Below are 22,079 nucleotides of genomic sequence, written 5' to 3' on the forward strand. Positions count from 1 at the left end.
CAGGCAATGGAAGTAAACCTCAGTGTACGGGCTGATAGCTACTGTATACATAATACCCTCAGGTACTGTAACTTGCATGTGATTCTTCTCGTTACAGCAAATAAATTGTCGCAAGTGGCAGTAAATGGTTTTTTGGATACGCTTGGTTCGAGTTGCCTTTATAAATATTTATCATTATTTACATAATTATACCTCTCCGACAGCAGGCTTTACAGCAACTTTGAACCACAATAAACAGGCAGGCTGGACACCTCCTCTGTAGCCAGACCGTATCTGTTCTGTGTTGTATGTATATCTCTTACCAGCATGCTACGACTGTATCACTCACTCCTTTCATAACGTAATTTATAGTAACCTTACAAAACAATCCATCTACAAACAGCAACCATGTAATATTGATAAAGCATTTAGGAACAGAACATAAATTTAATGACTGAGATATTATATAGTATAAATAATCTGCAGGAAAAGAAGTGTGTCTGTGTAAGTAAACAATCTATTACAGCTGGAACCTAAACAGAGAACACAGTTGTCAGAAACTTTCTTTAAAAGAAATCCTGACATCCCAAAATTCTTTTCTCCCCCACAGATGTCAGAAGCAGAGACAGACAAGGTAAAAATCAAACCAGCAGAAAGTTTTGAAAATGACAAGCAAAATATTTCTTGGCTGAAGAAAGGTAAGCTGCATTGCTGAGTTGTTAATTACTGGTTTGTGTTTGGAAAGATACACAAGAAATTTTGCAGCCTTAAATATGGCGAGGAATTTCTACCATACTAATTCCATAGCTTGACACCTGTGAAACATACATGTACATTTGCTTTTGGTGCAGAATGGCCTAAATTACCAAAATTTAGAGTACACTGAAAGCTCATTTTTCCAATATGCTTGCATGCCTTTGGAAGGTTTATTTAAGATCACTTACAACACTAAGATTGTACAGATCATCCTCTTATTCCTAATGAAAAGTTTTTGTTAAATCAAACCATTACAGCATTGGACTCACATTTGTTGGGTCTCCTCAAATTGCTGGGGGTAAAAATCAACCCCAAATCTTTGGATTTGGCAGCGTGCTAACTTAGAATAAGTAGCATCAGTTGTCATCAGTTCATGAAATATAGACTCCCAGCGGTAGAAATGTTATAGGAGATGTTATAGGGGGAATTTCCAATTTTAAAGGCTGAAAATTGACAGGTATTAAGTAGCTTGTTTGCTACAAATAACTGTCAAAGAAAGGTATTTCAAACACTACGTTCTACTAGTTAAACTATTTTAGAAGACAGACATGAGATTGTAAAGATTTTCTTATTGCATATCACTATATGCATAAAAAGGGAAGGTCAGAATATATTATTTTTTTTGCTAGAAAAATGTAATTGTAAGTTAACACATTGCTTATTACAAGACCCTCTATGTATGTTTGTTGGTCATAACAGAATCACTTTATTGTATTTCACACGCATGCACAGAAGAGAAGTATATGAATGCGGAGACTTTCAAGAATACAAATTACATATCTACAGTTAGGTGCAAATTTGGGTTTTAAAATGAAAACAGTTGTATTCTAATCCTAACAAGTGTGTGTTGGAAAGACTCAACAAGTGACCTCATTTTGAAAATATTAACTAGGAAGGTATTGAGGAAAAGGCCATTTATAGCAACTATTATGTCATCTGTAAAATGCGCATCACTATTTTAAACTCGTGTTCTTAACCATATCTTTTAAGCTACGATAGGGGCTGCATTAAAATAGACCTAAATTAATGTCTCTACCTTGCATTTTTCATTGTTTATGCAGCACTTCTGCAGAATGAAAATTGCATGCCTAAGTAGAGCTCACTGGCCAACATGCAGGCCTTGTTTGGCTGGACAACCAAAACCCTCCACTTGCAAGGTGTCAGCTACACCGGTAGAAACTCTGCAAAATTTGCAATTTGAGCATCACAAAGAACGATATAGCCGATTGAGATCTGGGTCTGATCCTACAAAACAGCTTTGTACTTTAGTTTGTAAACAGCAAGCACATAACTGAAATGAAGATTTATTCCATCAAAATAGGGTACAGCACAAGAGATTGTGACTTTACAAAAGGGGTATAGAGGGTTTTAACTGGTCCATAGTAAGAGAAGAGTCTCTGAGCAGGGTAGGTATGAGCCCTCAGAGCCCCATATAGTTATTTAACCTCTGGACTAGATCTACTCTGGTAGCCAGTTACATCTCTCACACCTCTATATTCCTGAGTTCATCTAGCTTGGGTAATGCTCATGCTCCATGTTTTATTACTATTCCCCTTCCTACAGAGACCTACAGTTCTGCATTTCTAGGTCATTAGCAATATACAAATTTTATTTTTTTTTTCTTGGAGACAGTAATCTCCTTCAGAAAGCAAGCCAAGCGCTGTCTATTTGCACCTCTTCTCTAAAATGCAACAGAGAAATGGGCCTTGAAGGCCTTGGACAGCAGCTGAGTCGGGAAGTAGCTGAAGTCTCAGAAGAGAAAGAATTTTTCCTGGAGATAGGAATATGGACATTATTTTATATTATATTGAAATTTGGTTATTTAAAATGCGTTATTGTTTCTTTGCTTTATGCACTTCTGTGGTACACATCAGGTTCTTAGAAAAAGCTAAACCATACTGCCTGGAGCAGAAGCTTAACTTCTATGTTTAAGTGTTTTAAAAATACATTGCATATAGATTTCAGGCATTCCAATAAACAATGAATTGTGGAGAACAGACTTTACTGTTTCCGTCAAGCACAGTAAGAAGACTATATGTTCTATTAGCATCCAGTTTTAAAGAAAAGTTATTTTTGTTCATGGTTTTGTATTGATTATTTGTTCCTTCTAAAAGAAACAATCATGAACCACATAGTATCAGAAATAAACATAAAATACAGACTAGGCTGTGGCTTTAGTATCTTTTGTAGACTTCTGTTTCTTCCCAATGCTCTGCAAAGTAGCAGTTCATGGACTAGTAGTGCAGTGGGTCACAGTATGTTACCTGTTGGCTTTCAACATTAGAAGCTGTTCAACCAAGGCAGGGGGAAGGGATTTTAATTTGGCTGCCAGTTATTTATCTTCCAAGTATTTTGGAAGAGGATTTTTTTTTCTGTCTTCCAGCCCCTACAAATTGAAATCCATGCCTCATTTTGAAGGAATACTTTCACAAAGCAAAACAGACTCCAAACCAGCCATGTAAAAAGTATTACAGAGAAACATTAAGCTGTGCTTGTAGGAACTTCTTTGGGCAAGAAGACCCCCAAAAAATCCTACTCATCCTTCTACCTCTGAGAAATGTGCACCCACTGCTGCACTCATTTCTCTCTCCACAAGTGCAGTGGAAGACTCATGGGAGTTAAAGATGATGAGGGGGCATGGGGGGAAGAAATAACGCTGCATAAGCCAGAACAGTCTTGGAGAGAAACATCTACATAATCATGGCTCTAGACTATATTTTTTAAAATTAACAACGATATTTACCCTCTCCTTTCATTTCTTGCTTACAAAAGCCTTTTAGTTGGAGGGCCTGAGGTCCTTCACAACATCTAGGAGAATGCGGAACTATAGTGAAATAATAATAAAACTGCACGCATGGAATCAGACTGACAGATACGTGGTTTGGTTTTGCTAGACTATCCAGAAGTCCTAAAACATACCTGTAACCTCTTAAGTCACCTGTCACTCAAGTCTGGATCTGAACAACACCATGAGACACACCCTGGTTTGAGGGCCTGAATGAAGACAGAGAAGGGGTCACAGTCCTATCCTGAGAGCTAGAAGAGCAAAGAATTTATACCAGCAATCTTTTCTGAGCCTGTTCCTCAGTGCTGTTATTTTTGAAGATCACACAGAGAAAGCCTGTTTGGAGAGCATGCATCAGATCATCGGGCACAAAACCATGAGAAAAAGGCAGTTATTGGCCTTTTTTTGATTTGTCTGACCTTAGCACTGGTGAGAACCAACTCAAGAAAAGCCGAGACGTATGAGTAAAGCCAAACAACTTGTTTTCTGCAGCAGCTGAGGCAGTTATCTCTGCTTGCTTCTTCATATGGGGAAGAGCTCTTCACTGGAGAAGGGAAGCAGGAAGCAGGTTTAGATGGAGGTACAGATCTCCCCATGCAAATGTCTGCACAACTTCAGGTCAGAGTGAAACACGGGCTGATTTGCAAAGAAGCACTGGCAAAGTTATCTGCATTTCTACCCTGAAAAACTAAAGCAGGAATCCTCACTGCATGCATTATTACTGTTTATACTTGTTTTGCCCTGCCATACAGAAATTATGTAAATGACAAAGCGTAAAAAATAATTATGCATATATGTAAAGAACATTCAGTGCAACGTGAAGGAAATGTTAAGAAGTGTCCTCTGCATGGACATGAGCCCCCATCTGCATCACACACACCCAGAAGATGGGCAACCAGCAAACCATCACACCCCAGGCAAGAAACATCTCTGCGGGCTCCTAATCCAGCAGAGCTCTTAGAGGAAGTCTTATGAAATCTGGAAGCCACACAAGACATGCCCTTAGAAATGCAGTGCCCAAGGATGAGTAACACTCCCAGGGGCTGACCAAGGGATGCTCCCAGCTCACGCAACTCACTCACATCCAGGGATGTCTCCTCCACGTGGACCAGGGCTCCTTCTACCACCGTGGTGATAGTGCCAGAAAAGCAGTCATCTGGTGGGAAGGGAGGTCAAAGCAGAGCTAAATTCACACCAGCTTCAGCACGTGGCTTTTGGAGTTCCTTACAAACATTTAATCTCTCAGCATCGCTTGATGATTACAGCCATATGGATACACGGGAGCAGGCAGGAGCTTATCTGACTGACGTTAGGCGGTAAAAGGTGGCACTGATTCTGCACAGGGGCCAGCAGCGGTTTCTTCACTATTTTTTGCATCCATTGCTAAGGACTGAACGCAAGGTAAAAAGTGCGAGGGCCTAATACTGCCCTCCTACGGTTACATCCAAAACTGTCCCTGGCAGCCCAGGAACGCAGATCCAAGTTGCACAGAAATGAAATTTCATTTCAGGATATTCTCACACAAAGCCCTCCTGTTTTATGCTGCCCAGCTGTGTACACAAATGCCCTCCATATATAACTTCCAGTGAAAAGTTAATGAAATGGCTTCCTTGCTCTCCTGCCAAAAATATAACTGAAATGCTAATTTCAAGACTTTCTCCAAAATAGCCCCTTTCTGCACTAAAATTCTCATAAATCAGAAACGTTTTGTCAAAAATAAGCCTGTTTTCATTGTCTTGCAAAGAGTAAGGAGTCTAACCCTGATTTCTTTAATCGGCTGCTCTAGCCAGCAGATTTTCGCTGTAGGCTAAAATTCAGCCCTGTATTGAGGGTCAGTGCAAGGTCAGCACTTAAACCATAAACTAAGGCTTAAGTGGTAAATAGAGCCTCTGTTCAGATTATATTTCACCCCTCCAAGGAGCACAGTTCATATGAAAAGGGAGATTTACTCATATCATAGGCCTGGCTGTAGTGACATTATTCACATTATTCAAATAATCCCTTACTCCAGAAGTAATCCCAGTGGGTGAGATTGTGCCACACTTCTGAGCAGTACATCCCAGAAATCTGATGTGGGAGTAGGCAATTCCTAACTGCACCCCCTCCCCATAACACCCCCACAGCCTTGCCCTGGGATATATTCCTGGATGAACAGCAAAAAACTCATCTTTTGCAGCACTCAAACACCTTTTCCCCAGCATACCCTTCTCCCTGGATACCTAGGGGTTTTAAGAGCCTTTTCCAAAAAGTAATGAAGCAGGAAGGATACCCTGCCATGAGACTGGTTTTGCACAGGGGGAATTACCCCGGAGAGATTTGGAGGCTCGTTTCTTTCAAAACCTTCCAGCTTTCCCCTGATTTGCAGGGGCTGGAGTAGCCAGCATGAGGTTTGTGCTTTGGGTTCAGAGAGATTATTCTCAGCAAAGTGTTCCAATCCAACTTGCATCACTGCATTTAGGTAGCTAAATGTCATTTCTATAATTTATTTCTAAACTCAGAAGTCAATGAATGTAATTCTACATCCACACTTGGACATTTGTTTCCTGCATTTTGCTGACTTGGGTCCAGAAGCTTTTTCTCTTCAAGCCTGAATTAAGGCATCGGATTGAAAAGCTTTATAGAACACCAATAGCAAAAAAAAAAGAAAATACCTCTCAGTTTCATGCAGCAGAAAACACCAAATTCTTATAAGATGAATGCTGTAATCTAAGCAGACTGTTTCCAGATAAGAACCACACACACAAAAAAAAATACACTTTTAAAAACTGATGACAAGGATCCCAGGGGGCTCGAATTCCTGGAAGATGCCTTGTCAGCTTCAGGACTATGACCAAATGAATTAATTGAGACAACCCTTCCTTTAAGTTGTAAAACAGCAGATTTAAAGACTCTCTTCCAACGGAGAAGGAGTATATGAAACCTGCAATGGTCCCAGCTCACCACTCCTAATTATAGTTTTATAAACTGATTGGTCCTTGATCCTTGATCTAGAGAGTCCTCAGAGATGTAAGGCTTCAAGTACTGCCACATAGGCGGTATGAATGTACAGTAAGGAGTGGCATTGCTTTAGATGATAAGGTTAGCTTAAAGTCACTCTCCTAAGCTGGATACTGGTTGTAAAAATGTAGATGCAAGGTTTATTTAGGTTTGTCTAAGTTCTTGTGAATTTCCACAGATGAATGAAAAAGATTTTTTTGTTTGTTTGTTTAACTGTCAATGTTTGGAAAGATCCGAAGATGTGGTGTGGGTTTCTGTTTTGGTTTTTATTCTATCATTCACCGCATAGAAGTCTTCCAGAAGATTCCTATTCTTCATTGTACTGGGGCAAATTTTTCAAGATTTTCCCATTGGTTGCATGAGTGCAGCCAAAAAAAACCCTAACTCCACATAACAACACAGGTAGTCAGTTGTTAATTTACTTTTTAGTAGTACGTGTATTACAGCAGATCCCCTATTTCTAAGGGCCTCTTATAGCCTATATTCAGTAGGAAGCGCTAAGTAGAAAAGTGATCAGTAATTCCACTAAAGTAATGGAGTCATGTTGGCTTGCAAAAGATTTAATTGGACCAAGCATGTCTGAAACAGATACTTGTAATCATCTTAGGGTATAAATTAGGTAGGAGGAATAAAACAACATTCACAAGATGTCCTATTTTTACTGCTTCCATTCAAAGAGGGAAAGGTCAAATGCAAAACTTGTCTTCTCGTTCTAAGGCAATACAAACCAGAAAGCTGCCAGTAGGAAACAGAGTAAGTAACTTGGTTGGTAAAGAAAATTCATTATAAGTAAAAGTGATATGTAGTTCAGAATCTCTATCATTCTTGATGCTCTTGACTATACCTGCTCCCCTCCCTATTAGGGGTGTTGTTGGCATTGGGCTCCAGTACATGCATCACTGTCACGAAGAGGATTGTCTCTCTTCAGTGACAGAAGTGGAGCCCAATGTCAGTTTCTTCAATCAGCTTTAGCCTGCACTTCTGAAAGCAGAAAAAAATAGCAGCAGTTGTATTCCTTCTTATGTGGGTAATGAAGATGTCATTGGGGTTATTCTCAGTTTCTTCTGGAGGGAGACTGAGACACCTTGGAATCTAAATGTTCATTAGTTTATGAAGTTTTTAGTTCCTTAAGAATTACAAAAGATGCTTTTTTTTTTTTTTTACTGAGCTCAAAGGCAGGTAATAATGGATCTAAACAGCTGAGTGTCAATTTCCACATGTTTTATAAGCCTGCAAGATTATAAACCGGTGCATAGAGCCAGACTGACTGTCACATAGAGGTATAGCAAAATCCTCACTACTAGTGTGTGTTCAATCAGCTATTTAAACTCTGGTGTTATATCTATTGTTTATGAAAGATGTTAAATTACAAGTTTAGACAAAGACCAAAAGTGGAATTACTTTAAATATTCATTATGTTCGCTGAGGTTCAAAGGAATTATTTTTCCATTTTTAAAAAATATTTAGAACTAAATCCAAATGGAAAAATACTTAGACACTAAGATTGACTGCTCTAAGTGTCCAATAATAAAATATTGGACATAATAAAATCCTTATCAGAACAGCTTAGTGGTAAGGAATTCTTCTGGGACACTTCTTGTCTGTGCTGAGAGCACACAACAGTATGAGGACTTGAATTCACATCTTCCAGAAGAAAACTCTAGTCACCTGCTATCATACTCTCCTTAATACCACAGCTTAGAGATTAAGTACATATGTTTGGACTACTTAAAGCTCATTGCTCCAGAGAGAGCAGGAAGAACACTACAGTCCAGCAGAAAAGACACCTGCTGGAATGGCAACAGATTGGCTCTAGTCCCTGTGCAGGTGAGCATTCAGTTATCCAATACGATGTGGAAAGCTATTAATAGGTTGTCTCAGTACATTGCTGAGAGCAGGTAGAGAGGAGTTTGAACCCAGGCTGTGCCCAGTCAGTCTGCTCTGATCTCACCCACGTAGAGGACAAGGGACTAGAGCATCTCCTCCTGCTCTATCGGGAACAAGGTCTGGTAGAGGTGCCCAGTGCAAGTGGAGCATTCAGGTTGTCCTTCTCCCCAGCACCTCCCAGTAGTTTTCCTACTTGGACTCATCTTGTTCCCACACCTCTCCCCTCAGCTTATTGCTGCTCCCTGTTACTTTGTCCTCTATGTTGAACCTGAGAGCCTGGTGCTTGCTGGGCAGAAAAGCATATGCAAAAATTAGGTGCTGAAACCCTCGGTGTCAGCCAGGTTTCTTTATGACTCTTACTACAGCTGAGATTCATCTCTTTGAAGAGAATTGCACAAGGCTTCTTTACCACCTAAGAGATACTTAAGTGGCACAGAGATTTTTGCTATCCCCCTAAACTAGATTAATTTTTATTTTATAGGAGTGAAACAGTCTCTTAGGGTCTCCTGATTATATATAGTCTCATTCTAATTTCAGTCTTTAATCTGAATAAACATGTTAGAAAAACAGACACAATTAACTTAATCATAAATTCAGATGGATTGTTTATTATCTGTCTACTTAATGTGCTTATGATTGCAGCAGTTAAACATGATAATGTTTTCTCTCACACATAAATGAATATACACAGTGCAGAAATATGTGCAGGAAGAAAAACTTCTGCCTGAATATGTCAGGAGGCTTCAGAGATAAAGTAGATGCAGTGCTCACTGTTATGCTCTGCAGAAAAACACAAACATTGCCTTGATAGTGTTGAGACATCTGAGAACTGATTACTGACAAATTATGTTTCTTCATATCTTTGCTGAAATATGCTTAAGTACAGTTTCAAAAGAGAAAATGGTATTGCAGCATCAAAGATGCAGGTAGCAATGCCATTCTGCTATACTACAGCACCTCTATTTAAGAAGTAGACATGTAGATTTGGGTAAATAAAGTTACTTCAGTTCTTCAGAGTAAAATACAGGTTAAATCTCTATCTTCCCTCTGAAGCAAGCATCAAACATCAGATTTACAGAGAAGAGTTCTCTGTTATGCAGTCTTCATAAACGGTCATCAAAAAAGGTCAAACCCTTGTAACACCATTGTCCCTTTTGGTTACATGTCCATGGCAACTAATGTGTGGCAAAATACGATCACATCCACAAATACTTAATGTCAAAGTTATAGTTAGAATACGATTCTTCTTCCTGTTCCCACAGGATACTGAAAGTAAATAATTTCAAGCATGTGTTCAGTTAAATCAGTGATTATTATTCAAATAGGCTTTTCTCTGTCATTAGGGTAATTTTTTTAATGGCCTCATAGTATAACACAGTGAAGTTACACTTGGCTTTGAAATATTCACGTTTCAGCTAAATTTAAAACACTACATTTTTCCTGCCCAACAGGAAACATTTATTTTTGTTGTCTCACTCTTGATTTTCAGATAAGGCTGCACTAACCCCACATTCTTACTATATACCACTATATACTATATATATATATATACTTACTATATACTACTATATACCAAATTCAGCCTGGTATTTCCTACACCTCTAGCCTTCCTAGGGTTTCTGACCTGTGTGTTGACAGTCAGAAAAAAGTTCACTTCCACGTTAACTCTCACCATGCTTCGTGCTGGCTGTTTGCGTGATTCTCGCTAAATACATGGAGCTTAGAAATAAGTTGAGAGGAGTCTTTGAAAAATAGAGCCCATCCTCAGACACCAGCAACTTTCATAGGACTACTTCTTGTAACATTTTTATCAGGTGCTCCTCTTTCAGCTTTCCACCCTGGGAGCTACACTCACATTGAACTCATTGAATACCAAGGTAGCCAAAATCACACTAATTGTAACTTCTCTTTCGATGGTTAACAGAAGCCCAGTACACCAGGAAATCCATACTATTACATGTATAACAACTCTGAATTTGACTCAAAGTTTAAATTTAATGCCTTATAAGGCTGTCATATAGACGTATCTGTGCTGACTGCAAGTCCTAAACTTACATCATGGTTGATAAATCAGTCAGTACTCCTGACTGAAGAGAAGCCACTTTGATAGTGCACCAACAACAGACAAGAAAGGGGAGGATAAAAGAATTGAAATTTGGAAGTAAATGTAAGCCCCTTCAATTTCCCTTCATTTCTTCTCAAGGACTGCTGTCACATTAGTACTACAAAAATATATAAAATTTTATAAGTTTTCCCCCCACTGATTAAATGAAACAAAGTCATATTACTAGAATTTTAAATCTTTGAAATTCATGCATATACTCTGGGGATAATACAATAGAAGACATGGTAATAGACAGAAGAAAAAGTCAAAAGAACCACAGGAAAAAAAAACTATGGCACCTGGTGGTCATTCTGGTTAGACCAAGTTGTGACTGAATGTATCGACTTCAAATATTTTAGATGTTTAATATTTTAAAATACTACTGCAAAACAAGACAAAAATCAAATGTGAAGTCCATTTCAGTTTCCAGCTAAGTAATGATTTTTTTGTTTGTTTGTTTGTTTTCAGTTTATATATCATTTAAAAGGAAAATGACCTATGAGCTTCAGATAGTCGCTTTGGGGGGAAAAGAAGTTTAAATATCTTATCTCCAAGAGAACAGCCAGGGCTGTAATGACTTGGGGTTTTACTTATTGTCATTTCTGGCTGGAAGCATCATCCCAAGGTGTCTACCAGAGACAGGGACATTGCACAGGACCCCAGAGGCTGTCTCTGCAGACACCCTGCTGAACCCACTTAGATTTGGGTCAGGCTTAGGCTGTACCAAGAACAGACACACCAACAAAGCATGCACAAGCAAGTAAGAGGCAAAGGAAGCAGAGAGGCAGATGCTGTGAATAATAGTCTTATTACAAAGATAAGCATAATTAAAAAAACTGATGTTATATAAATACACTGAGCCTGCTTCACCTAAGGTTCTCTGAAAGCTCCTTCTGCAGATGGACACCCTGAATTCAGGATGATTTTCCTCTACTCACTCTTTGTGTCTAACTTTATAATCAGATATGTCCCAGCAGAGATGGCAATCATTATGCAAAGAAAATCACTATGCAAAGAAACAGCAGTGGAAGCTTCCTCAGCTCTCACTTGGAGGGAATCACCAACAGCTGTAGAAGGATAGTACAGTCTCCAAGCTCTAAAAAAAATTTCATGAAAAATAAATAAAATATAAAACTAAGCAGCGGTTTTTACAGTATGACACAGCAGTATTACTTGCATTAGGCCAATTTACCACTTATGATAGCAGTAATAGCACTAAAAGCCAATAAAAGCGGTCTGTTCGTTCAGAGATTGGCTTTTATGGCTTATTCTAAATATTATCAAGTGAATCAAAAGCTGTCATTATAGTGTCTAAAAAGCCTTCGTACCTTGTAAGCAAACAGTGTGACTTTGACAAATAATCATTAATATGCCTGTGTGAGACCAGGGCTAAAAGAGAAAGAAAAAGGAAAACCCAATATTTCACTTTACATAAGTCATTAAGATCATTTCAGTTAAATTTCATACAAAATAAAACAGTTTTATATGTAAAACACCATTGTTTTCCCAAGTGTTTTTTTTTTTTTTAAGTATGTGAATATACTTTCACAAAACAAAAACTTGTCAGACAACTGAGCAATGAGTGGCTGAACTATAGCGATAGTCTCAACAACCTTGGGAAAACAAATAATGCAAATAATGAAAGGTAGCACCTTTCGGGTCAGCCAAGCAGGTGGCATCACCCTCTCACCCTGCCTGCCAGAGGCCCTGACAAGCACAGCATCCTTCTCCCTCTTCTTGCTTTGTAAGACGACATATCTTCCTGTACCCCCCGGAAATGTGAAATTTATGCCCTGTCTGATATGTGGCTGGTTGCTCTTCCAAGAAGCTCAGAGGAGCAAAACCACAGCTCTGGCAGCTCTCAGCTGCTCTCCACCCACCTGGGTGTCAACGGGAATGCCCAGAGAACTGAACTGGGCTCTGCAAAACATAGGCAGGGCAGACATAGGATGTAGAGGATTTCCTTGTCCATAGTGACCAGAGAGCAAATCCTTCTCAGAGGAGGATTGCACGGCTCAAGTCAATACCAAATGTCATTTCTAGTCTTCGAACCTCTCAAGCAGTATCCCCAATGTGCAGTCGCCAGCAACAGTGAGGAAGATTTGGGTTTACCACAGGCTGCCCAAAATTTGTCACTGCCAGTATTCAGTGATTCAAATGCAGCTTTCTGAGGTGGTTGAGTTTGACAAAGGATGAAGGTAAAGAGACAGGAGAAGAAGAACCTTATTACTGCCCATGTATTGCCACACCACAACACCTGACACTGCTTCATTACATACTAAGATGGGCAAGGTGGAAATAGAGGAGGAGATTCAGGACGTTGCATGGGATGGGACATCATCTGGTATCGGGATGACAGCAGGAAAGCTGAGCACACTGCCACATAAACAGTGTACGTACTGGAAAGGTTTAGAGCGGACCACACAGCAGACCTGACTGTGTAACCATGCCCTTTCACACAAGTTTTTTTGGTGTAACATCAGTAAGAGGATTTGAAAGCCCCAGTTCCTCTCAGCACCCTACTGGGACTGTATACTGCAGTGTTTCCTCAGCCCCCAGGAAAGTCACGGTGACTTCTTAGCCATACTTGCAGACATCCAGGCTCTGAACTCAAGACCAGGGTTTGCAACTGGGACAAACTAAATGCCTTGGGTGAGGCACAGCCACCTGTCAGGTCTCACACACTGAGTACAGGCTCTGGGCAGTTGGCTAAGTGTCCATGGTCTTGCAGCTCAAGTGCTGCACCACGGTTTTCTCGCCTATTGCTATTTACAGTTCTTTGGGCCTCACGGGAATGGCAAGCTAGCATGCTTGCCGTTGATGGCGTTATGCGATACGTTGTGCAGCTGCACCAAGCACACAGGCTAGCAGAAACATGTGGTGCCGCACTGCCAAGGGAATTATTCCACCTAATGCAGCCCTTTAAGGGCCACGTGTGCTTTGCAGACAATTTATGTGAGCAGAAAACCAACAGACCTCCCCTTCCAAGCTTCCAATTTCTTTGGCTCTTTCTTTTTTTTTCCTCCCTGTAGATTAGAGATCTCTCCAGAAACACTACAGGTAGAAACTGCTGCACAGGATTTTGCCTGAGATATACTAAAGGACAGTAGGAAACCATAAGGATCCTCCACATGCTTGCATTTATCCAAGGAAAAGGGAGCGCAACTCTGTAAGTCTATAACAAGTAGGGCTTCTTCCCTTAAAAGAAAACTAATTATGGATTTATTTCAATGAAAAGAGCAGGTAAAAGCTGTTTGTTCAGATATACACAAGAATTAGATTTTGGTCTCTTTAGACCTTCTCTTTCAGGCAGAGTGTCTAGCAGCTATTGAGCTCCCTTCCAGATCCATTACACAAACTGAGTATCTGCTTTTCAGTGCCCAGGCATGATCTGGTTCAACAGAGGATCAATTATTGACGCTTGAAGAGCAGAAGCTGTACATTGAAGTGAATAATACCAATGTTACTCTTCTGCTGTCACCAATAGCATTTTGCAGTACTGATTTCAGTCTCAAGCATTCCTATAAAATGGTAAGAAAGGATTTTACACACACAGAGGTTTGAGTGCTTTGGTCTGTTTGCTTTTCAAGTCATGGGTCTGCAATGTGTGTATTCATCACGCACAGTTCTTCTATATTATTTTTCCCCAGGGTTTAATCCCCCCATATTTTAGCTCCACCTTCATCTCCCTGTCACACACAAGTCCTTTATTACTGCTGAGGAAAATCAGAGCAGAGGACTCTACGGGTTGCTGTGCAACCTGAAACAATCTGTGCAACACTGACACAAACCAAGGCAAACATTGGATATGAGTCTTTCAACCAGGATTTCAAGAGCAAAGTCACCAGAATTACTCATATGCTCGGAGTTATGCTTGTGCTTTGGCATTTTGCTCAATCTGCTTCTCATAGAAGAGGAAGATGAAGAATGCCTTGGCCTAGATTAGAGGCCACGTCTTGGGTGTGTTGTTGCCCTGTTTCTAATTGCTAGCATAGCCAAGAAACTGTATCCTTTCTTCCACTTTAGAGACCACCTGCAGAAATACATTTTTCCCCTCAAACTGCACAAGAGCCCAAAACTTGGCTTTAATACAACACATATTTTCCATTTTTCTCCCTCTAATGAGACACATTGATATTTTTACCTGCATGTACTGTGTTTTGTTAATGGGAAATTTTTCAAACACTACGTGGTAATGGACTGTGGGATATGGGATTATATATTTATTATTCTCAAGAGCACTGTACACCGTACCAGTAAGTTACAAGCAGGCTGGCAGAACAGGGTTTGAATTTTGGCAGAAGACCTCTCCTGAGCTTACTGCGATTTGCTGGTTAGGCTGCTTGGCTCTGCTTTTAAAACCCTGTGGTGATTAAGTTACGGTTGCTTTGGTCAACTGAGCTACAAACAGGCTGCACTGAGCGCTTTGTTCTGGACTGGTCATGTCAAAACTAGGGTGAGGTAGTGGCCAAGGGCTGGAAAAGGAGGAGCACTGCAAGAAGCTGACTGTTCTGGGTTGTTGTGTGATACAAAAAGTGATGTTGATGCTAAATCCAGAGATAACAAAATTTGTCGTAAGCTTCAATTGACAGGAAAAAAAAATCTGCTCCTTTAGGTTGTATTTATACACAGTGGTGTCTAAGTCTGCATTTACACAAGCATTCAACAGTCAAAATACACCTTCTCCCTGCCTTAACAGGTCAGCCTAGGTTTTTCTACGTGCTGCCTTTTACAGAAGTGAAATGCTTTTTTATTTTTTGCACACCTGAAAGACTGTCATTTTAAGATAAAAAGCTTGCTTTTCCCCCCCAAGGGAAAGTTGGAGAAAAACTTTCATGGATTTGCCCTTTGTAATATTCTGGTTTGTCTGGAGCAAGGGGAGGAAATAAAAACCTAATGGAAAGAGACATTTTTTTCTTGGATCAAAACTGAATACTTGGAAGAATGTGCTCTCAGACTATGCTCATAAATGCTTAGTAGAAGAAACAATTGCTAGGTCAAATGATTCACAAGGTCCAGCTTCACTAGAGCACTTGATATTTACCTTTTCTAATGAGACTAAGGTGAAAAAAACGTTTACTTTTTGTCTGAGAGTCTTAAATCCTTTTCAGTCATTAACCATTTGAATAGCCTACTTGCTTCCTGAAGGTGATTAATAGAAGTTGAGGTGAATCAGTTACTTAGAAATGTGAAAACTCTGGGCTAGATTTGTACATTAGGTTCAACACTTAGTCTACAGCAAACCAAGTGAAAGCTCAGCCCAAAGCCTTTTTAAACTCAGAACAGATCATATCCCAGCTTTGCAGGCTCATTTCATCTCCCCCCCATGTCACCAATTATCTCAAGGCATTCTATAGGCTGAGTAGTAAAAACTTCTGTACCAATGCTAAAGTAGGTTTGCTAGATGCATATAATACTTACATATTATAAATATCCAGCATTCCAGGTAGCTGAACATCACCAACTGATCACCCTTGTTTGTGGTTGCCAGTGCGCAGTACTTAAAGATGTGCTTTGCATGCTTTTAAGAAAAAAATGATAATTGCAGCACCCAAAATTTAGTAACTATAGGTGATGTGAAGATCAAAAAGAACCCAAAACTTCTACTGACCTTAATGTCAGAACTGTCGAGCCCTTAATAAAAAAACAGTATTGAATTATTAGAATATGGCTTTCCCTGATTCAGTCTTATTGAGTATCTGCTTTATTACTTATCCAACTCTCCTCCAGAAAAACAAGTAGCAGCACCTTCTTTTTGGCCTGTGATAACCTAGTTTGTGCAATGCCAACCCATTCAAAATCTTCCATTTAATTTTATGAACTTTGCATTGGGGCCCCGGTATTGTTGTTTTATTTAAAAAAAAAAAAAGTTTCACTCCAGAAAATAAAGCCCTCTTAAACCAGCAGATGTTAATAGCCTTGTACAGAAATTTTAAGAGGTCTCCAGGACCTGCCATACTGATCTTCTCCTATCAGCACCCAGCCCATGGGAACACAGCTGCACGAAAATCAAAAAAATTAGAACTGGATCTTTTGAGAACCTCCAAATCCCTTTAACTTCCAGAAAAGGTGCAGTAGTTGTCAGCCAGGTACAACACTGTAGTTATTGATGTGTAACTGGCCTTGCAAGGTAAGTAAACGTACCCTACTAAAGTTACTTAGCCAGTTCTGAAGTACTTATGAGGTATATTATGGACTATATACATAGCCTGTATCTGTCCTATGATGAAGGCTACCTAAACTACAGCTGGACATGAGGTGTATTTTCTTGGTCTAAACAGCACAAGCTATGCCATATCCCATGACCATTGGTAATATTAATGTGATCTTTTTATCTTCTAATACATATTAATTTGTAATATACAAAACCATTCAAATAAATAATTGTGCAGACTGAATAAAAAAGCAATTTAAACTTTTTTTCCTTAACTGGAGACACTTTTTACAAATAGTTCTTTTAAGTAGTCTTAATAGTATCTCTTTAATATTGCCATTAAAATTCACCAGAGTTCAAGAGCAGAGCAAATTTACATCTGTTAAAATAATGGAATTGACACTGGTATTACATCATTGCTATTTTAAATAATCATTCTTCATAATTTTAACCTACTTACTTTAAGTTGCAAATACAGGGCTTGTTCCTACTTTGATGAAAGTCAATGGCAAAACTGCCTTTGGCTTTCAGGGAGCAGCACGTAGCTTTAAATGTGGGGGTCTCTGGTTATACGTGGTGGGGTTTGACTGTGTTCACTTATACAGGGAAGAATAATTCACTCTGAAGGAAAAATTACTGAGGACAGTTCTATGAACTCTATCAAGCTCTGGTCAAATGGAATAATTGTACTGGACTAGCCCGCACCCCCCAAAATCGTGAAACTATACTCTGAATTTCAAGGGAGGTACAGTTCTCTTTAGTTTCACAAGAAAAAAAAGGTTATACATCGGTGTGCAATTTTGGGGGGTTTGTTCGTTAATATTTTGGGATAGCTTGTTTTTAAGAGAAGCATAATGGGAACCCTCACAAATTCACCTTCTTTTGGGAGAACATCAGCAGTTTCACTGAAATTAGGTAAATATTTTTCTTTGAAGGTTTCAAACTGAACCTAAGGAATTAAAAAGATACACCATACACAGATGGAAAGCCACCTAGAAAATGAATCCACATTGCCCTCTCCCTGATTACAGGAGAAAGTGATGCAAAGCCTTTTTTTTAAAAAAAAAAAAGATTATAACCAATTTGAAGAATCTTTAAAACTGGAGAAAATATGGATTTTGCTGTCTATCTAACACCCTAAAGAAAGCTTACCCATGTGGTCAGGAAAAAAGAGTCAGTAACCCCACCGCAGCTCATCATCTGCAAAATCACCATGACTCCATTGTCTACATAGACTTGCATAGTTTTCAGGGACAGGAACTTTTCAACTGTATCTGCACTGAGCACCTAGTTTGACAGATTTTGGCCATGGCAGAAATCACCAGTCACTACAGTTAACTTTCGACTATCATGCTACTAAGATGTGTCTTCACGGTTTACTGGACAATAACCGTCAGCTGAGTCTTAACCATAACATTTCACTGCAGTATAGGGCCTGTTAGTTGTTATCTGGGAGCCAGAGAACTTTATTAGCACTATCATAAAAACTAAAACAAGGTCAATCCCTTGTTTTATTTATAATAGGCAGTGCCAGGGATAATAGAACATCTACCAAATATCTATCAAACCTCAGCAAATTAAGAGTTGAAATAACAATTGCCTTGGCATTTTTAATAGTTACACATTAAAAAAAGACATGACAACAAAACGCAACCCTTTGCTCTGAAAGCATAAACAAGCAACACCACCAACGACAGGGAGAAAAGATCAAGTTATTCCAGAAAAATCAAGTTTTGAAGACCCTGCTGTGCTGACTGCCTTATTCCACTTGGAATTATTTACCCATTTACATTTCTTTCCACTTCCACAGCAGGACACATTTGTGAGCAGAAAAAATTTAGCTTGGATAGAAGGCAAATGTCTTCCGAGAAAGGAAGATTAGGCAATATTCTGCCTCAGGAAGAGTTTCAGGCACCGTCACTTAGTGGTGTCTAGGAAGAAATGAGAAAACACCTAAGGGGTTAGCCTGCAGAGACTTTCACGCCATGCAGGCTAGGACTAGCTGAGACAGGAGGTCCTTTCCAGGCCCACTGTCTGTGATTCTTTTTGGCATCATTTTTTGCCTTTATAGTATCATGTCTTCCCCCCAGCTGTGGCAGTAACACAACATGATGCACGCTGCAACCCAGCCTTTAAGGATAGCCTAGAATCACACAGGAAGCCAGTGCTGCGACCATTAAATAAGTTACAAATATGGCTTTTGTAAGCAATTTACTTTTTTGTAGCTTCCCAGCCACAGCACTGAATGGTAATAAGGGGAGAGGTGTATACCTGATGTGGAGAACAGGTTGTTGGCAGAACACTCATCACAGAGGAAAGCAGGAATATACAGATATATCATTCTAACCCTAACTACTCAAGTGTATATATAATATGGAGACTTTTTATATTATAGTCTAGGTTCTTCATTCCAAAACTATTATTTCCTTTCACTAAAACCTGTTAATGTGAAGATTTTACCTAGCTGCATAAATCTTCATGGAAAGAAATATGTTTCTGTCATCTATTTTTGACTTTCCGTGCTGTGACAGTGAAGGTTGGCCTGGTGTTGCTAAATATGCACACTGCTCAGGTAGCAGAATAGCTACTGCAGATTGCCTGGCACCTGCTCGAGGATGAGGTGAACAGAAAGTATTTTTGTTCCATTGAGAACATCTTGGCCAAATGATATTTGTAACAGACAAAAAAAACAAGGAACCTAAACTGAGTGAGAATGGAATCTTAATATTTTGGGATCATGAAAGGGTGAAATCAGAGTTCTGAACCTGAACAGGTTTAGATGCAGTGGAAAAAAATGGCAGGTGTTAGGGAAAAATATCTTCCTTGGAAGTAGGATTTTCAAAACCTGGTACTTAGATTGTTAGTTCTAATCTGTTTTTAATGAAAAAACTTCTGAAAAAGAGATAAAAAGCATGGAGCATGAATGCCAACAGAAACATATTGTAAGTATGATACATTATCAACAGTTCTACTGCTACTGGGTTAAGAAAAAAATAATGCACTTAAAAGCACCCCCTTTTGCTTTTTAATATTTCTTTGAAAACATCTGTTTTATTTATTTATTGTTTTTAAGTATAGCAGCTACTAAGAGAGAAATTAATTACGATTTCATTTTTAAGGACCTGGATTTCCTCTTGCATGTATCAGTCTAACTCAGGAGTAAGCCCATTGAAGCAAATGAAATGAGGTTGGTGTGAACGAATTTAAAAGTGATCTGAAGCAGGCCCTCAGATATATATGGATGGAGTGAGTCATTCTTGTTCTGGTTGGTTGATTACATCAGTGGAGATCTAGTATCCATCACGCAGGGCCTGACTCTCCTTTCTCTTATATCACCATGCTTCAGAACCATTGTGTGGAGCGCAATGATATTTTACTCCTAAAATCAACAAGTTGAAAGAACTGAGCCCCCAGCCCTGTAAATTTGAAGTGCATTGACTGCAAAAAGCCACCCCCAATTAAATCAATGGATCATATGGTCTCCATAGTCTGTTTACCAACTAAAGCTTCCATGCAAATTGTTTTAAGACATTTTACTCATTTAAAATTTTAAGTAGCTGCTGTCATAAAACAACACACATTCTTGCCTGGCACCACACTCAAGAAGTAACTCTTCTTCCAGCTGTTTCCAGTGACAAAACCACATAGATATTAAGGAGAAACTGAATCGATACCATGAACTTGACTAGTCCAATTCCCTCCACAACAAAAACAGTTCTGTAAAAAACCCTTGAGCAGTCCAAGCCCCTGAGCATTTTCTGATTATTTGTGTGTCAATTTTTCCTTTTAGGCACACACCAGGCTTGGTGGTGCTGGAACCTGTGGTATTCCCATATTGTCTCTCAGAATAGGCAATACCAGCTATTCAAGAAGCAACCCTGGGAAACTTTTTTGTGGGTTGCTGTTAATACCTGAGCTAGATTATAGAAGAAAAAAAGGGTGGAAAACCTTCAGCCATCATCGGGCTCCCTGAGAAGGTTTTCCCTCTTGGCAATGACTTTATGGCTAATCAGAGGCAGAAAACCAAAGTGGCAGGCTATGAACTCCCCAGACACCAGGTTTTTAACCAGGAAATCCCTTCCCCAGCCTCACCCCATCTCCGTTTCTCTACGGTTTCCCTGGACCTCTACCCCTATCAGAAGCGAGGCAGCCTGCCTTCCCACTATGTCCATGTACTTCTCACTTCTGGGAAACGAGGACTAAAACCACCTTCAAAGTGGATAAACCTGAGAGCAGATATTTCTTGGATCCAGCTCAGCCAGTCCAGAAACTGTCTTAGAAGCAGGACAATATTTTATACCAGCTTATTCATAGGGAAGCTATATGAGCATAGAGCATCCTAGTTCACTGCTATCCTGTCCCTGGCCATGCAGTAGTCCAGCAAGGACACTGAGCTAAAGAAACCTGACTTAAGACACTTTTAGTACAGACGTTTTACTTCCTACCATTACACCTTCTCAAGATATTTAAGCACCAAGCACTGTAGGTATCATGGTTTCATATTCATGTTACACTTAGCTAATACTAGCTAGAAATTCTCTGCATTAAATGGTGTATTTTATCTTGTCCAACAAGTAAGACTTCTGCACCATAATGTATCCTACAGGCAATTCTTTTCATATCTAAATCCCAAGGATGTTTGGGGGAAAAAAAGGAGATTATATTTATTCAGAAATTAAATGAGATTAATAATTTTAAAAGTAATTTACAAATAGCAATCAGCCGCTGCAACGAAGGTCAAAAGAAAAAGGACACATTAGCAATTGAATATCTTCCATCCCTTTAAAGTTTTAATACCTCATACCTGTTAATAATAGGAAATATTCTTCTTCAAGAGTAGCATTTTCAAAAATTGGTAGGATCCTTTTGCTAATTCTAATCTTCTTTTAATAAAATAATTTGCTAAAAAGGATTATAAAAAAGCATGAAAATGGAATGCCAATAGAAATGTACTGCCTATACAATAAATAGTTAATGTATTTTCTAAATGAATGATTTAAAATAGCTATTAAAGTAAAGAGAATGAGCTTATGTTTCTAGTAATGACTTCCCTGCCTCAGAATGAAATCTGTAAATCCCCGATTGCAATTTCACGTCCCAAAAGAACAAGCAGTCCTGGGACCAATGCTTATTGCCTTTATCGTTAATACTAGCATACCACATATGTGATTTTTATATCACTGGTTTGAATATTTAGATTTATACTTATGTGTGCTTTTTATTTTAAATCTCATACAGTTATTCTGTCACAAAAATAAAGCTCTCTTTCAACGAGGCTTTTTTGCATGTACGTGCATACATGTATACACAGACATTCAGTATAAGTACAATTTTATTCATAAGAGTGCATAATGATTCAGGCTGTGATTGTTAATAAAAATGCATTTCTAACCATCAAATTTGAGTCTATTATTCTA

The 22,079-nt window shown here is 39.1% G+C and overlaps 1 protein-coding gene across 1 annotated transcript in view; it reads left to right on the forward strand.

Moving 5' to 3' along the window:
• Positions 1-589: 589 nt before the first annotated feature.
• MDFIC2 (MyoD family inhibitor domain containing 2) overlaps positions 590-22,079 on the forward strand; it is a gene marked incomplete at its 5' end in the record, with an annotated part of 43,098 nt that continues 21,608 nt past the window's right edge. Inside the window, one exon of the mRNA XM_080606349.1 lies at positions 590-677. Within this exon, the coding sequence (XP_080462475.1) occupies positions 590-677 (88 nt within the window). The remainder of the gene's footprint in view (positions 678-22,079) is intronic.

This window comes from Anser brachyrhynchus (assembly GCF_964034855.1).
Source record: "Anser brachyrhynchus genome assembly, chromosome: 10".
Taxonomy (NCBI): domain Eukaryota; kingdom Metazoa; phylum Chordata; class Aves; order Anseriformes; family Anatidae; genus Anser; species Anser brachyrhynchus.